Source organism: Spinacia oleracea, chromosome 5, assembly GCF_020520425.1.
Source record: "Spinacia oleracea cultivar Varoflay chromosome 5, BTI_SOV_V1, whole genome shotgun sequence".
Lineage (NCBI taxonomy): Eukaryota > Viridiplantae > Streptophyta > Magnoliopsida > Caryophyllales > Amaranthaceae > Spinacia > Spinacia oleracea.
In genome coordinates, this window is record NC_079491.1 from 12,829,345 (window position 1) to 12,847,025 (window position 17,681).

Below are 17,681 nucleotides of genomic sequence, written 5' to 3' on the forward strand. Positions count from 1 at the left end.
GTGTTTGTACAATAAATTCCCTTAGGTTATTTATTGCAAATGGGCCTTGGGCCTTGATTGGCGGCTGAATAGCCTTTTGGACTGTAGTGGGTTTGATGTTGTTGCTGTGAGCCTTTGGGCTTTGGACTTAATGGCCCATTTGATATGTCAATTGGGAGCCCAAACAACATGCCCCCCAGACCCGGCCCATTTTGAGTTAAATGGGTGGGTTTCCAGCTGTCAGAAGTCCAAAGGTTCCCTCCCTTTTTTTTCAAAAAGAAGTTATTTTTTGCATTGATGACAAGTGTTGGGACTTTTTGTGAGTAGTGGAGATCGTGGGTTTTGGGGAGCTGATGCGCCTTTCTTTTTCTTATAAATACTGGACGCGACATCCCTTCAAACCTTTACTTTCCCTTTCTTTTCAAAAGCGCTCATTTTCCTGGTGAATCGCCGCTTTGAAACTTCTTCAGATCTACGGTTTTCGGTTAGCTTTGATCTTCGGGAACTTGCTTCATTTGCTTTGTCGGCAAATTCCGCGTCGGAAGAAGGTAACTTGCTTGTGAGTCTAGTCCTTTTTCTTGTTTTCCGAATCCTGCTCTTTTTCTTGCTTTTCCTTCTGCTTCTCCCTTCGAACCCTAGATTTAGGTTCTTCAGCCATGGCCAAGGACAAGGGTAAGGGTAAGTTTGTTGGGGGTTCTTCTGATGAGAGGGGGAATTTTCCCTCGGAAAAGGTGCGAGGTTCTTCGAGGGGTTGGACCTCGGACAAGCCTGTGAAGAAAGCATCGGCTGGTTGGGATGCTTCGAGAGATGGAGCTGTTGGTGGGTCCGGTGGAACCGAGCGTGCTGCTTCTGGCAAGAAGGCTAGTTCTTCGGGTCATCGTCAGTTTTACTCTGAGTTTCCTGTTCACTGGTCTAAGGCTGATCCGAAGGGTAAGCTTGCTCCGATCCTGCATGATACCACAAGGATTGATGGTCCGCTGGAGAAGTCAGTGGATGGTAATTGGCTGGTGGAGGCGAAGCTTAGGTCCTATCATCGTAAAGCTGAAGAGCTCTATGGAATTCAGCATGCTCTGGGGTATTGGTGTGAACTTCCCGATCAGGAGCATCCTCGGGTGACTCATCCGCCTAGGGGTTTCATTTCTGTGTACACCCACCAGTTGGAGAATGGTCTTCGTTTTCCCTTGGATCCGTTCATTTCCGAGCTTCTGGTGTCGTACAACACCAGCTTGGCCCAGCTCACTCCCAAATCTATGAGGCACATCATCGGATTTCGATGGGTGTGCGATTTTGTTAACTTTCCTTGTTCCGTGGCCATCTTCAGAGATCTCCACGATCTGTCTTTCAACCATGCTTCCAAGGGTGATGGGTATGATTGGTGGACCATTGTCAACAAGAAGTCCCGAAAGAGGGGTGGGACTAATTACATTACAGCTTACCCCTACCTCAGCTCTGACCACAATTGGAAGGCGGAGTGGTTGCTCGTTCGCGTTCCGACGGATCCGAAGCATCCTCATTTCTATCGTCCCCCTAAGTGGTTTGTGAGGGCTGACCCGAACATGACGGGGGTAGATGCTCCGGATCGTAGCCATCAGCACTACGTGGATCTCCTCCAATGGTTTCTGGCTCGGGAGGACGATTATAAATTGCCCGCCAATTGGCTCCCGAACCTTAACTATATTCTTCGGGAGGACATTCTTGCTTGTGCCGGTCTCAGCAGGGTGTTTGACAGGGGTAGGTTTCCTTCGGCTGGGACCGTGCTTTAGTGAGTTCGTCCTCTCTTTTAATCTTTCTGTTTATCTGACTGTTTTTCAACTTATTTTGCAGAGTACGGCTTTGAGCGCATCGACTCTGAGGTTTTGGGCATCTCTTTGGATTTACGCACCATCCATAACTCGGCCCCCGAATATAAGTTTGGGAAAGAGAATCCTCGCAACCCTCGCCTGAAGGATTACACGCTGTCTCCTTCTGCTCTTGCTCGGATTTCTGAGGTTCGAGCTGATCCGTTTGATTCTGCCTCCTCTCCCGAAGATGTTCCTGTGCAGACCATATTGCGTCCTCTTCAGACAACTTCAGATCCGGTATGTGCTTCAAACTTTATGGTTTTGTTTATCCTTGCTTTTCTCTTTGGTTGGCCGTCGGCTAACGTCCTGGTCCTGACCCATCTTTTTAGGGTCCTGGAACTGACGCTGCGCAGCGTGCCGTTTCTTCGGTTTCGTCCCCGGCTCGGATAGATAGCACTCGTCTTCGGAGCCGGGTACTTAGCTTTTCCGTCTTTATCCTTTCTTTCTTCGTCTCTTCTGGTTTATTGACAAATGGTCTCCTTTTTTAGGATCCAAAGATGAGGAAAGGTACCACCCTTCTGAGGCCTTCTGTGCATCAAAAGAAGGCGAAGGCGTCTCATACTTCGGAAGAGGTATGTCTTTTTTCTCAGTGCGTTTTTCTTGTGTTTATGTTTTGTCTGCGGCTGATCCTCGTTCGGTTGCTTTGTAGGAAGCGGCTTCGGAAGATATGCCTCCTCCCAACCTTCTTCATTTCATGCCCCTGCCAGGGCAAAAACTGAAGAGTGCGGTAGTCTTGGAGCCACCGCCTGTCGATCAACCGCTAGCTGAAGAGGCTGCTATTCCCTCTCCCCTGAAGCCAGCTAATCCTTCGGTGATTGAGGTTCAAGACATCACCCATGAGGTGGAGGTGCTCGAGACAGATCCCGTTCTCGGTTCGAATGTCCCTTCCGCGGCCGAGGCGCAAGAAAAACCTGTTGATGTCCCTCTTGAGGAGAAGAGTCCCGAGAAGGAGCTGGTGGATCTTACGGATCCTGAAGTTGATATTCCCGTGGCTTCGGATGCTGAGAAGGTTGTCCTTACAACGACTTCCGTTCGGGAGCAACCTGAGCAGGGTCGGGGGACGAAGAGGGTTCGTGAGACTTTAGGCTCTACCTCTACTTTGGACCTGGATAGGCTAATCCATGCTGATCCTTGCTCGGATGTTCCGCTGAAGCGCATTCCCGAGGAAGTTAGGGAAACGCTGGCTCGGTATGCTCGCCCGTCGACCATGGGGGAGGACCCTTTGGTCCATGCTGGCTCCATCTCTGGTCCCAAAGCTGCTAGGGAGAATCTTCTTCGGGCTAATCCTTAGTGGAGAGTTCCTGGGGCCGAGGAGAGGAATCTGACCATGATGGCCCAGTTCTTCCTGGGTGAGGTGAGTAACCTGGTTCATTTGTTTGTTGTGTCTTTCCTCGCTTCCGTCCTTTTGTTTTAACTTGCCTTTTTCTTCAGGCCGTTTATTGGTCCTCGCTTGCTGCTGAGTGTAACACGGTGGAGGAGAGGAAGCTGAAGAAGTATCAGGAGGCTTATGCCCTTGATATTCCTGTCCTCAATCGGAAGGCCGATCAGATCTTGAGGGAGCTTGTCGAAGTCAAGCAGCTGTACCTTAAGTATAGTCGCGAGGCTCGGGACCTTGCTGATAATATCGGCAAGGAGGTTGGCAAGCTCGCCTTCCAGGTTGAGGAAGATGCTGAAAAGATAGCTTCCTTCGGCAAAGAGAAGAAGGAGTTGGCCGCCAAGTTTGCGAGCGAACTTGAAGAGAAAGATAGACTCTTCCAGGAGATGAAGTCTAAATTTGAGGCGGCTGATAAGGAGAGCAAAGAGGCAGAGTCGAGGCTTCGACAGTTTGTCAAGAATCGGGAGCTGATCCAGCAGCAAGCTGAAAAGGTGCCTGTTCTTCGGCTGAAGCTCCAAGAGAAGGATGAGTACATTTGGAAGCTAGAGCAGGAGCGAGCCAACCTTTATACTGCTGATCAGTGTAGGGAGCAATATTGGAATGGTATTCTGGGTGCTCGGCGCATGTTTGCGAAGCATATGCCTCATTTCCCTTGGAATGAGAAGGTTCCAGTTTGGATGAGTGCCCAGGACCATCTGGAAGAGTGCCAGGCCGATCGTGATGAAGCCGAAGCTGAACGCCTAGCCCGTCTCGAGGAGGCTCGGATCCGCAAGGCGGACTCCGAAGGTGATACCACTGCTGGAGGTTCCTCCAAGGACGCTCCTCAGGGAGGTGGTTCTGAAGCTCCCAAGAGTTAGGGATTCGGGCAGTTGTCTTCTTCAGAGTCGGTTGGTTCCAGTTGAGGATCTCCGAATATGTGCTTGCCTTTCCCCCTTTTGCTTCGGTGCTGCGCTGTACTTTAATAATTTCTTTTTGCTTTCTTAGTACTTCGGTAGGCCGATGTTTGTCTGTTGATGGCTGCCGTTTTAGCTTTTGTTTTTGAGTCATTTTTTTCTTTCAATTTTTGAGGATTCCTCGGTTTAATCCGAGCTTTAGTTGGTGTAATTGTACTTGTCCCCCAAATATTGAAATAAGAGATGACTTTGCTGTTTCGTATATTACCGAAGTATTTGCTTTCGAATCCACCATTTTTCTAAGTTTTTTCCTCGTTTGCGAGCTTTCCCAATCCGTAGATTCTCTAAGACTCGTTTCGAGCCTTGCTTTAGGCTCTACGGGTGGATTCGGTGGCTTTGGGCTCTTCAGATCCGTGGATCTGTTTTGAGTGTGCCTTTGAGCTTTTCAGCATATGTAGATGTGTTCAGAGTCTACTTTTGAGCTCATCAGATCCGTGGATCTGTTGAGTCTACTTTTGAGCTGTTTTCAAGTTTGACATTAGAGTCTGCTTTTGAGCTCTTCAGATCCGTGGATCTGTTGAGTCTGCTTTTGAGATCTTTTGAAGTTTGTAGACAAGTATAGAGTCTGCTTTTGAGCTCATCAGATCCGTGGATCTGTTGAGTCTACTTTTGAGCTCTTTTGAAGTTTGTAGACAAGTATAGAGTCTGCATTTGAGCTCATCAGATCCGTGGATCTGTTGAGTCTACTTTTGAGCTCTCTCAATGTCTACTTCCGTTCTTCCGAGTTCTTGTGGTTCGGAAACCTGGGCAAGAAATCGCAAGTCTTCTCTAAGTTATTAGCTTCGGGAATCCGTGGATTTGAGCCGTGCTTGCTATAACCGTGTTCGAGAGACTTTGTTGCGAACGGAGTATCCCTGGGTACCGCGAATCCGAAGGTTCTGGACGGTACCTTGCGGGTTGTTTTTGAGTTAGCTATTTCTTGGGCCTTTGGGGCCCAAGGAATGGCTACTTCGGGTTGATTTTAGCTTCGGATTGATCAGATCCGAAGTTGCATGCACAGTGATAAAATAAAGAGACATAAGGATATGTTTAATGAAACACATGGTGCCAGTGGCTTTCCTCTTTTCATTAAACGACTTACTTGTATTACAAAAGGAAGGAAGTTAGATCATACAAAATATTTCTTGAGAACGTCGGCATTCCAATGGTTCTTTAAGATGGTTCCATCTAACTGTTTAAGCATAAAGGTGCCAGTCCTCTTTTCAGAGTGGATTATGTATGGTCCTTCCCATGTTGCCGAGAGTTTCCCGTGGATTTTTCCTTTCTGAACCGCAGCTGCGTTTCTGAGCACTAGGTCACCGACTTTTAGAGGCCTGGCATTGACTCTTCGGTTGTAGTGCTTGCTGACTCTTTGCTGGTACGCTGCGTTCAGAGTTCTGGCCTCGTCCCGAGCTTCATCTAGTAGATCCAATGATTCAGACAGAAGTTGGTTATAACTTTGACCACGGATTCCATCATACCTGTTGTACGCCTGGACCCTTAAGCTTTCTGTTCCGATCTCTACGGGGATGACAGCTTCGGAGCCGTAAACCAAGTGGAAGGGGGTCTGTCCCATGGCCTCTTTCTCGGTGGTCCGAAGGGACCAAAGTGTTCCTGGGAGCTCCTCTAGCCATTTGCTTTTTTCGTCCTCGACTCTCTTCTTGAGTGCATTGAGGATGAGCTTGTTTGCGGCTTCGGCTTGGCCATTGCTCTGAGGATGGCACACTGCTGAGTAAGCGAGGTGGATACCGAACTGTTTGCACCATCTTTGTAGTGGTGTGTTGTCAAATTGCTTCCCATGGTCGAAGACCAATAGCCTCGGTATTCCGAACCTTGTGATGATGTTCTGCCAAATGAACTTGCGGACCTGCTGCTCCGTGATGGAGGAGACTGCTTCGGCCTCAATCCACTTACTGAAGTAGTCGACCCCCATAATCAGCCACTTCTTCTGATTCACATCCGAAGGGAATGGACCAATGATATCCAAACCCCATTGTGCAAATGGTAGGGGGTAGAGTGTTGCTTTTAGGGTTTGGGCTGGCTGGTGGATTGCCGGTGCAAATTTTGGCACTTCTCGCATTTTCTTGTCAGCGCCTTTGCTTCGGAAACCATGGTGGGCCACCAAAATCCGGCCCTTAGTGCCTTGTGTGCCAGTGCCCTGCTTCGGTCACTTCTCCTTCTCCTTCTCGATTGGCCACTGCCTTCGGGTTGCCCGCTGGACCTGCAGGGGCTACCAAGCCTATCATGTACCGAAGGTCGCAGCCTGCTATGGACCGAGCTTCGGATCCGAGTGTGATCGCTTGCCCCGCTTTGGAGAGCTTGCGGTGTTGGAGATGGTGTTGCGAACCATTCTGGCTGCTGTGCAGCTCTCTGCTGTGTATCCCACGTATTTTCTCTCCATCTTTTCATTAGGTGTGTTCCTGACATTGTGGAGAGATCTTGCTCGGGCCTTATGTTGTCCCCGTCGGTCGAGGGCATGTTCAGCAATATTTGTCTCCTAGCTCTCCTCGCTTCTCGCCGTGCTGCTGCCTGGGCCTGATCTTTCTCATTGAAGAGGAAGTTCTGCATGATGGTCATGGCCGCAGCGAGCTCTTCTCGAGAAGGGAGTGGTCTGCTGGTTGTGGCGGTGGCCTGAGGAGGTTGCGATTTCGCCACTGAGTGCAACTGTTCCTCCCCATCGGATTCTGAATCCGTTCGGACAAGGAAGTCTCCCAGCTGGTTTTCATTGTTTTGATTTTCCATTTTGTGAAAAGGTGAAGTATTTTTCGGAGCTTTCAAGTGTTCTTCCCCACAGACGGCGCCAAATTGTTCCGGTGTTAAAGCGGATGAAACAATGGGCTTCGGATGAAAGCCCTTTTTGTGTGTGTTGAAGATCTTGCTAGCTCGAATGCGATGTGTCCAAATCAACCTGCACAATAAACAAGTTACTAGCCTCGGGGGTGTTTCCGAGGAAAGCCCCTCCGATGCCTAAGTAAGAACGATGCTCGGATTCTAGAGAGAGAAAGCTCTAGAAGAGTGGTCTTAAGGCGTGAAATGGACGTACCTTGATAAGTGAGCCATGACGGCTTATTTATAGTGTTTGTACAATAAATTCCCTTAGGTTATTTATTGCAAGTGGGCCTTGGGCCTTGATTGGCGGCTGAATAGCCTTTTGGACTGTAGTGAGTTTGATGTTGTTGCTGTGAGCCTTTGGGCTTTGGACTTAATGGCCCAATTGATATGTCAATTGGGAGCCCAAACACTATATATTAGTAATCTTTGTTGTCATAGTTTTGCCACAACTTTTGTCAATCAATTCCATGTGACATTAACATACCGGCCTTCATTAGTCTCCATCTCATAGTCCTTTTCCCCGGTGGTAAAAAAAAGTTTGGGATTGTGAGAAGTAAAAATTACGGAGTAACACCTACTCATTCTTTGTCTAAAATTAATAATCAAGTTAACATAATGCGAAGGAGTCAGAAGGACAATATATATTACAAATAAGGGAGGAAGATTCAAATTTGTGACCTACTATATACAGGTTTTCAATTCTAACAATTAGGCCAAGATATCATTGGTAATAATAATCCTGCATGTTAATACTAGTATGTACTCCCTCCGTCCCGAAATACTCGATCCGGTTTGACCGACACAGAGTTTAAGGGACTTGAATTGACTTATTTAATTTAATAGGTAGTAGTTGATAGTGGGGTATTATTTTAATGTAGTTAGTGGGAGGTAGGTTAAGAGGTGGGGTTGGGGGAAAGTAGGGGTTGAATTTTTAATTATTTTTTGTATGGAGTATGGGGTAGGTGGGTTAATAGTGGTGGAGTGAGAAATAATATAATATTGTTAGAATATTTCCATTTTTAGAAACAAGTCAAGTATTAAGGGACGGTCAAATAAGGAAAATATGTCAAGTATTCCGAGACGGAGGGAGTATTATAATTAACAACTAATTAAGTCCGAAAGGAAGGGGTTGTACTAAACTTTTTATCGTATACTCCTACATACGTTTGTCAATTGTCATGAACTAACCACCAAAATAATCTAACGTAGCTTAATTACCTGCAGCTTGTGTACGTACTTGATCACACTTTTCGCATACTCAAGCAACTTGCATCATATTTTTCTAGTGGGGTATCTTAGTAATGGCCTTAGAAAATTGTTGTAGCGTTTTTTAGTTCTAGCCTCTTTTGAAATTTCTGTATAATTATGTAAACTAATCTCATATTATATCCCTTAGTTGAACGGTTTAAGACTTGCCACTGTATACACATCATCATAAACTAAGACTCTTATGCTTAGTGACACATCTACCATTCTAACTAAGAAAATATGAGAGGGGGGTGCACCTATAAGTACAACTAAATACACCTGGATGCATAATAGATAATATGTAATCAATATTGTCTTGCCTCTATTGACAGTTTGTCACTAATTGAATGCAAGCCATTAAGGATATAGACATCCGCCTATAATCTAATCATGGCCGGGTTTATTGTTTAAGAAGGGAGAAGAAAAGTGAGAGGCAAAGTTCAAAGTGAGGCAACACCTTTTACATGTTACAACTACCAACAACTAAGCCATGCTACATTGCTACCTATATAATTCTTTAGACTTTAGTGTTATACACTTATACGTAGTACTCCGTAACTCTTATAAGTATTGTTATGTGTAGTATATAAGTGTTGGTGGGTCAATAATTGTTTGATCCACAAATTAAAAAGTGCACTTTCCTTCTATAGAAACTACCACTTTACATACTATTTCTATTTATAACAACTTGGCTTCTTAATTTTCTCCTCAAAATCCTATATTTGTCTTTCAATTCAAAGCCATTAAGCCATCCTTTTCTTGATCTTCCTCCTTCAACGAAGGAAACTAACACCGTTTTATCTTGCATAGGAAGGAAACTAAAATTAAGAAGGTATGCAAATGTAGAGTTTTTCTTTAGAATATTAAGTAATAAGTTTGTCTGATTTTTTTAAGCCTTTCATTTAGTGTTTACGGTTGAATTTCATTATAGTTTCTCTTACTTAAAACAACAAAAATAATGATATTAAGAGTCAAGTACCACTAGTCACTAGAAAGTTAATATATTTCAAAAATATTTAATGTGCATGATTGCAAGTCCATCTTAACAAAAAAAATCCTAAAACCAAAATAAATTTAGGATGGTTAATTACTTAATTGGGTTGGTGATTATGAGAAGGGTGTGGTAGTGTTCCAAAAATCCACCAATTAAGTCAACGACCGAGTCATCAAAACCTGAAAAAGAATATGAGAACCTGATTTTGAGGCTAACATATCTTGCAAAAATATTCTAACAGTTGATCCGGCCATCCAGTTTTAGATGCCTGAAATTCTTCCTTGTTGCTGCAGAAATGGCGAAAAAATGCACAACCTGTAAAACAGAGGAGAAGTATAAATATTGGTCTGAGTTCCCTGCAACAAAGCAACAATTCTGCCTGATGATGTATCATGATTTCAAGAACAAACTGGTACTCTAAACTAAAAATTAAATCATCACCCCTTACTTGTTTTTATTTGTTGTTATTAGTCTCAATCTTTTGGTTAATTTTTGTTCTTACAGGGAATTCCTCAAGATTTCATAGATTGTTTCAAGGTACAACTATCACCATGGTGCACACTAATAGGGCCAAGCAAGAATAAATGGAGAGTGAAACTGTCGCGAAGAAGAATGGATGGTGATGGAAGTGTGGTATTCTCAGATGGGTGGGCGGATTTTGTCAGTGACCATGGAGTGAAGGTTTTCGATGTTTTAGTGTTCAGATATGTTGGAGATTCTTCGTTTGAAGTGACGGTGTTTGACAAGGGTAGTTGTTGCGAAAGAGAGGGTACTCATTTTGTGAGTAATGGTAGTTGTTCAAGTCCAAGCTCACGGAGAACAAGAACAACCTCTTGTTCAAGTACTTTGCACGGCAACAATAATACTCATGGTAGCAAATGTAAAGAAGAAATTGTTGTTGATTCATCTGACAGCGAAGAAATTGATCATGAAGAAGAAGAAGAACCAGAGGGAGAAATTGACCATGAAGAAGAACAACATGAGGAAGAAGATTATTCATGGGAAGGAGAAGGAGAAGAAGAAGAAGAAGAATCTGAGGCTGTAGAGGAAGAGATAAGATCAAAAAGGGGGAGACCGCGAAAGCCATCAAATGATCAAGGTAACATACTGCTAATCTGCTATACTAAACTGCATGATTGTTTTACATAATACTGTTTTACTAATTAAATGTAGGAAATGTGTTTGATAAAAAAAAATGCAGAAAATCAACAAATCCAAAAGTATTTCATATCAAAAAGAAGGGAGCTTAAACAAGAAGAAAAAACAAGAGCTTCAAATATGGCTATGAATTACATCAACTCGAGCAAGAATGATAGGTTTCCTATGTTTTCGATCACCTTGTGTCCTTCCAATGTTTACAGTGGATTTCATCTGGTTTGTTTTCCTTTCCCTCTATTTGTCATGTTCTCTTTACCTGATATGGTCTGATTTTTCTAGTTTCTTGTATAGTCTACTCTTGTCCAAGGGGATCTAGGGGTGGGCCTTTAGAAAACCTTTACGTATAAAAAATTGTGTATTAGATTTAAATATGTGGTTGAATTAGTATAGTTGGTAATTTTTTGCGCATAAAAGATATAACAACTTGCATTGAAAAAGATATTACTACTATATAGGTACATTTATTGACATATGTAACAATATATCTCTACAATTGGTAATTATATTGAACTCACATGTTATATTTCTCATTTTAACTAGCTAAAATAAAGCATATTTAAAGAAATTTATAGATTAAGTGATGTCAAATGACCCTAATATTTAATCATAACTCCGCCTCAAAGTCAAAATATAAACCTAGTTTTCGTTTGAGAACAAAATATAGATGTATTTTATAGTATGCTTTGTTGTCATTTTTGTTTTAGAAGAAAATTAGACAATTGACTTTCGGCCCACTTAATATAAAAATGTTAGATCCACCATCCTGCTACTTGTTACAGAGCTTTTGGAAGCATGAATTGACGATGTAATATATTGCAGACAATTCCAAAGAAATGGGCAATGGAACATATGCTGAAAGAGCCTCATGAATTAGAGCTGCGTGTCCCAAAGGCACAGGGTAAAGGCCAAAGGAGCTCGAGTGTGGGATGCAGATGGACATTAAAAGGAGTACAACAATGTCAACTGAGAGCAGGGTGGGCGAGATTTGTGCTGGAAAACAACTTGGAAGAACACGATGCTTGTGTTTTTGAGCTGATCAGGGAAGGGGAATCTGATTGCACAACTCCCATTTTCAATGTCCACATATTTCGTGCTATTGATCAAATTGTTCCTTTGGCTGTGTCAACGCGTATGGTCTAGCTTCGACTTAAATTACTTCAATTTCTCGATCATCTTCTCAACTTCGAGCAGCTGTGACACTCTTTATCTAATTGTATTTCAGTAATTTAATTTCGACTAGCTTAATCTATTTATGTAACTTTTACCATTTGCAATAATATCACTGCCTAACGTTTCTCTAAAAACAAATAAGTTATGTAACTCTTATATGTTTGTGTTATACGGAGTACTTTATATTTCTAACCAAAGTGAGTGAGGTTGTTGTTGAGGTTGTTTTGTACGAATGGTTGTGGACCTGTTCTTTCAGAATTTTCCACTTTATTATTATTATTGTACTACTCCCTAGCTACCCTTTAAACACCACATGACAACTAAGTACAAAAAGAAAGGAGTACTAATTGTGTAATTTAAACTAGCTAGTAGCCTAATATTGTAACAACTAAGTACAAAAAGAAAGGAGTACTAATTTTTACTCGTAGGTACTTGTTTACCTGAATTAACCATCTAATTAATCTAAAATAACTCATGGCTTGTACTGGATGTCTGGATCGTGCATGCTTTCGGAAACTCACACAATTTGCATATACCTAGATTCCTAGAGGCCCAATTCCGTTGGGCCAACTCAAACCCACATCAGAGGAGTCAGACTGCAAGCACTATAAGGAGTTAAATGGCTGGTTCATTAACAAGGAGTATACAAATGACAGTGAGAGATAGCTCAGTTGGTTAGAGCTTTCATTCCGGTTCCAGGTGATTTTGGGATCGATTCTCATCCCCGCCCTTGTGGCTCATTCTCACTTAAAAAAACAAAGAAGTATACAAATTCTTGTATGATCATTAATTTAATTACACAATTTTCGTCATCAGTACAGATTTATACAGATTTATCTTTCATATTGATGCTTTAGCTGGCTTTTGTTTTATGTAAAGTGCAAAAGGGAGGAAGGAATGTGGCTTTTGTTTTATAGAAAGAGCAAAATATTCACTTCATCACCGTTCACCAGTATAAAAACATAACATAGCATAATTTTACAAAAAGAAAAATAACGCCCACCGTGGGGCTCGAACCCACGACCACAAGGTTAAGAGCCTTGCGCTCTACCAACTGAGCTAGACGGGCACTGTGTTGACATCATGATGTACTCATATTATTTATCTAAATATATTGAAAAGAAAATGCACAGATTCAGAGCATTCTTTAAGGACTCAAGCCATCTCTCGTTTTTTCTTGACAACAAACGATCTTTTCATAAAAGTATACGGAGTATTAAAACATATTCCCTCCGTCCTGAAATACTCGCAACGGTTTGACCGGACACGCTTGCCAATGCACAACTTTGATCATCAATATTTTCAATTATATATTATAAAAACTTATAAAATATTAATATTCTGAAAATATATATTAAGATGAAGCCAACAATATATTATATGTTAACACTTATTTTCATATATTATAAATAAAATAGGGTCAAAGTGAATTATGTGAATAGTGCAAAAAGTCAAATCGTTGCGAGTATTCTGGGACGGAGGGAGTACTTCGTATTTTACTGTCTTTCTTAATATGAGTACTCTGTACATACGTATTTGTATGTCAAGCTTGCCAAAAAATAGAATATATATATTGTTGTCTACGGAATATCTTAATATCCTCTCTTATCTATCTTCACTTATTAAATAGTTTAAATGAGTCATGTTGCATTATTTTTCATACATCACTAGAGGAGTAGAGGTTTTAGAATGCACCCAATTATGGGTCATGGCTTGGTCATGAAAAGGCAAATAACATATAAGTTAGAAGGTTAGATATAAGAAGTAGAGAAGAGAGAGAAGCATGACCCGATCATGCCCATGATCAGAACTAATTCTTGGGCATAGAATATAGGGAGGACAAGTGGAAATAAGATTGTTTATTATTTATTTCTTTATTTTGGTAGGTAGGTTAAAAGTAGAAAAGAGAAAAACATGACTAAACTTATTTGGTCGATCCATTGGGAGTTAGCGGTCATGATTGAGCACGAGAGTTGATCATGAGTACAGACTACAGAGTAATTCTTTTTGGTCATCCATTGGTTTTACTCTTATATGCAATGCATAATTTCTTATTTGGGTAATTGGCAAACTCTAGTCCTGCAAGTTGCACCCTTCAATTTGAAATTTGAAATTTGGCAGGACAAAAAGACATGAAGGAGAATCATTGTATACTCCACATAAGACTATAAGAGTACCTTCTGCAGTCCTGCCTGATGATAACAACATTGGGCATCAACCTGTTCAATAAGGAACCACAGTCTGTCTAACTGCAGCAAAGCTCAAATATAATATCTCTAGAACAAACCTGGAAGTATCAAGTACCTCTTTCTCTTGCACTAGGAAAGAATTAACTTAAGCAGAGGGCATAAACTCACACAAGTACATGAATTATTTTCTTCATTGATACCAAGAATCAACCTTTACAATGTTATCTGATGAAACAAAAACTAATTCGACCTCTCATTTACATGGAGTGCTTCAGTTCCTTCTATTCCTACAGCAACAAGCATTGCTGCTGTGCTTGCTACCACTAGGCCGCCAAAAATCCAAAACTTGCCGCACATCTTATCCTACGATGTCAGCAGAGGCTAACAGCTAATACCAGTATTTACCTAGCAGTAAAGTAATAGTTTGTTGTGAACTTCACTAGAAGTGAAGAACACATAATTGTCAGTATCAATAGCTAAACTAGATGCCGCCTAAGATTAGCTACAAGCATAGCTAAACTTCAGAAACTAGATGCTGTGAAACATAGCTACAAGCATAGCTAAACTAGTTGCTGTGAAAGATTAGCTACAAGCATAGCTAACTGATACTAATAGTAGTAGTAGTAGTAGTAATAATAGGATATGGGATCATCAGAAGATGATCGCCTGTGGCCATTCTCCTCCTTTCAACTCGTGCCCTTCACTCTGATCTCGAAATGCACGAAATCCCCATCCCATCTCATCTGTGCATGCTCACTCCAAAAATCATCTCATTGACATCAATGTACGCACCTTCTTTTCTCTTTCTGCTCTCTTGGCAGCAGGAGTCTTCTCTAGCTTCTTTCGATCCTCAAGCCAAACTTCCCTCACCTTTTCAATCGAATTTAGAAGCCTTTTCTGTGGTGTCAAGAAATCAGAACTCATCTCATTATTGTCAATGTTCCTGGGTGTGATCATCCATACTTTGGTGGCAGGTGAAGGTTGAGGTTTAACAGAAATGGTAGGGAGGGGAGTTTGGGAACCAATTTCTTGCTCAAGCTCAGCAGTTGATGCTGCCACTGTCTGTTCATTGGTCTCTTCTTGAGGAGCTTCTGTGGTTTGATTCAGCGCAGCTCTCCTCCTCTCTATTGCCTGTGTGAATATCAGGACAAAGCAGGTTTTCAGTTCAATGCTAGTGCTCAAGGATAACAACTGCAGGAATACATAGATTTACTAATACACACCACAGCTGAATTCTTAGACTAGCAAAGAAACTAGCTCTGCTACTTCGAAACCCCAAGAAGTTTAAATCACACTCTACACATTAAGCTCGCGCAACTAAATGCCTAAATGTGGTATCCTAAAACACTGGTCAAAGAAGCATTTATTTTGAACAAAGTTCATCTAAATTTTCGGTATCACCATGGAAACTGCACAACATAGATCAAACATCCATTCTTCAACTTATTTCTCTAGACTGCAATGCAAAATTCACTTTCAGCTACTCACAGTGTTGAACTATTTGCAGACATCACTTTACATGTATGTGAAATCAGTACCACATCATTTTTACAGGACCAAATTTGGTAGCAACATGAATAATGCTGTATAAAACATCATATCTACTAATCACATATACTGTGTGACCCACATCATATCTATTGATCACAAATACTATCTGACCCACATAAATCATCTCAATAAAGATATAACCACTATTTAATGTTATAAGCTCTCACATCATATCTACTAATCACAAAAACTAACTGATTCAGCTCCCATCATTTCAATATCTTCACAAACTATGTATGACCATTAAAACAAAAAGGCAATCTAATCATAACATGTAACAATGCTAACAAGCATTAAAAAGGAACCTCATATAAACATCATTAAACCAAAATTAATCTTAACAAGATTATGCTAATCATGGGTAAAAGTCATTACCCTCACAATAACAGTGATATCCCTTAAAGGGGTTCTTGGATACCAAGAAGGCAACCTACTTCCCCTGCCCCGGCCACCACTATTTCGCCGTGCAGTCATCCTAGAAGTCCTGTTTTCTTGTCCAGTAAAAAGTGGGCGCTGTGAAAGCCTGCCTCTCCCGAGAGCTGCTCTTCGACTTGATGCACTGCCACCACTGGAGACATTGCGAGGCCCGCTTCCAGATAACCCAGTCCAAGTAAGCCCGGGTTGATCAACAATAAGATCAACTCTACGGGCGGCTCCCCGGTAAAGGGTAGAAATATCCACGGGTCTAGATAATCTATCTCTTGATGGTGTAGGCATCTTCTTTATGATTGTAATCCTGCATTGTTTCAAACCAAGCATAAACAAATTACAATTCACATTCCTATGAAACATAAATTATCAACAATTTCTTAACAATTCCAATCCAAACTTAAGCACCCCTCCACCATTTTTTCATCACAACTCATTGAAATTTATTACACAGCCAAATGGTACATGTTGATTAAAGAATCAAAGCAAGAAACGCACAGATACAATGTGTGTATGATACCCTCAAATTTGACCTAAGAAATGACATAAAAATGAAACCCAGATTTCAGAACTGAGGTTTAAAGATACCCATAAAATCAAACAAACACATTAATAACATAATAATAATTGATTAAACGCACGAAAAAGACATTCCGAGAAACAATTGCGACGTAAAATGCTAAGAACTTCAACTAAAAGTGTCGAATTAAAATGCAACCCAGATAACCGAAATGAAATTCAAAGATTTCCACAAAAATTCAAACGACCGCATTGTCATAAACTTAACACCAGATTATAATTACTGATTAAAAACACAAAAACAAACATGCGCAGATTCAATTTCAACGTAAAATGCTAAAAAGGTCAACTAAAAATGCGTCGAATTAAACAGAAACCCCGAAACTAAAACAGAAATGTGGATAAATCAAATACATACCCAGATGAAATTCCTCCAGAAAATGATATCAGTGATACTTGGGGAAGGTTCAAAGTACGTTTTTGAGTGAAGGGATGAGAGAGAAAGAATGAGAGAGAAAGTGGCGAAGTTCAAAATGAGGGAGTGAAGCAGGTTTTATGGCAAAGGGTTTGAGAGTTGCAGACCCTTTTTTCATTTTCCTTTTTTTATTTTTATTTTTTCTTAAAGAGTTTGAATTTTGTATCACGAGCGGGATTTTGAGCTGGTTTGAATTGTATTAAAATGACTCATGTACCCTCGTTTGTTACAATAAGTTAATAATAAATTGAAGGGTAATTTTGGTATTTAAAGCTAAGTCAGTCCACGTTTGACCCACTAATGTCTATAATTGTATTTATCTAAATTTGAAATGTGTGGCCCAGTGGGAGGGACAATGGGATATGCAGTCAACTTTAAATTAATTAAATTAAATATTAAGGGAGTGAATTAGTGCATATAATTATGCAATGGTGAGTGGTCACAGCCTAAGAGGGTGCCCAGGTGTGGGAGCAGGGAGCGTATCTAGATTCAAATACTTTGTAATATTCAAACCATTACTGGTGTATGATTAAAATATATTTTAATTTAATGTTGGCTATTTTGAATTAATCATTGTTTTTGTTTTTCGAGTTTAAACGGTTTGTATCCCATAAATCAATACGGAATAAGACTTTCTTCTGTTTAACTTATCTGGTCTGATTTTTCTAACTTTTGGGTTGTTCTGAATGTTTTATGCGAGAGTATTTGAGGTCTGGTCTGATTTTAAATATCAACATTCCATTGCATATAAGAGAGTTTTTAAGGTGGCATAAAAAACAGAGAGTTTCCTTAATTACCCTTCAATAAATAGATTAAAAAAATCAAAATTTGGAAAATTAAATAAAATGTTAAAGATTGTTTTTATAAATAACTAACGCCAACGCAAAATATATTCTATTTTTACTATTTTTTTTACAGTATAAAATATGGATATTTTCCTTTTTTAGAGAGGGAAATCAAAATCATACATTTATATTTACGAGAATATC

General features: G+C 40.9%; 2 protein-coding genes and 1 non-coding gene across 4 annotated transcripts; 1 reads left to right on the forward strand and 2 right to left on the reverse strand.

Moving 5' to 3' along the window:
* The first annotated feature begins 8,752 nt into the window (after positions 1-8,752).
* Positions 8,753-11,762, forward strand: LOC110795652 (B3 domain-containing protein REM16). Of its 2 annotated transcripts, none has more exons than XM_022000677.2 (5): positions 8,753-9,039; positions 9,443-9,613; positions 9,706-10,300; positions 10,403-10,575; positions 11,179-11,762. In XM_022000677.2, the coding sequence occupies exons 2-5, from the start codon at positions 9,497-9,499 to the stop codon at positions 11,497-11,499; spliced, it is 1,206 nt and encodes a 401-aa protein (XP_021856369.2). In that variant the 5' UTR covers positions 8,753-9,039; positions 9,443-9,496; the 3' UTR covers positions 11,500-11,762. The 2 variants fall into 2 exon arrangements, with proteins under 2 accessions (XP_021856369.2, XP_056685280.1); XM_056829302.1 differs by having other exon boundaries at positions 9,495-9,613.
* A 763-nt stretch (positions 11,763-12,525) lies between these two features.
* TRNAK-CUU (transfer RNA lysine (anticodon CUU)) lies at positions 12,526-12,598 on the reverse strand. The gene has a single exon. It is a non-coding gene; the product is annotated as a tRNA-Lys (tRNA).
* A 1,293-nt stretch (positions 12,599-13,891) lies between these two features.
* Positions 13,892-16,793, reverse strand: LOC110795632 (protein POLYCHOME). The gene is made up of 3 exons (XM_022000655.2): positions 16,636-16,793; positions 15,645-16,005; positions 13,892-14,849 (listed from the first exon to the last, which is right to left on the reverse strand). The coding sequence occupies exons 2-3, from the start codon at positions 15,984-15,986 to the stop codon at positions 14,484-14,486; spliced, it is 708 nt and encodes a 235-aa protein (XP_021856347.1). The 5' UTR covers positions 15,987-16,005; positions 16,636-16,793; the 3' UTR covers positions 13,892-14,483.
* Positions 16,794-17,681: the final 888 nt, after the last annotated feature.

Excerpts from the sequence above, each read along its gene's own strand:
- LOC110795632 (XM_022000655.2), bottom strand. The coding sequence starts at position 15,986 with ATGCCTACACCATCAAGAGATAGATTATCTAGACCCGTGGATATTTCT. Across the intron at positions 14,850-15,644 it reads ATATCACTGTTATTGTGAGG|GCAATAGAGAGGAGGAGAGC; the intron begins GTAATGACTTTT and ends ATATTCACACAG.
- LOC110795652 (XM_022000677.2), top strand. The coding sequence starts at position 9,497 with ATGGCGAAAAAATGCACAACCTGTAAAACAGAGGAGAAGTATAAATAT. Across the intron at positions 10,301-10,402 it reads AAAGCCATCAAATGATCAAG|AAAATCAACAAATCCAAAAG; the intron begins GTAACATACTGC and ends AAAAAAATGCAG. Across the intron at positions 10,576-11,178 it reads TTTACAGTGGATTTCATCTG|ACAATTCCAAAGAAATGGGC; the intron begins GTTTGTTTTCCT and ends AATATATTGCAG.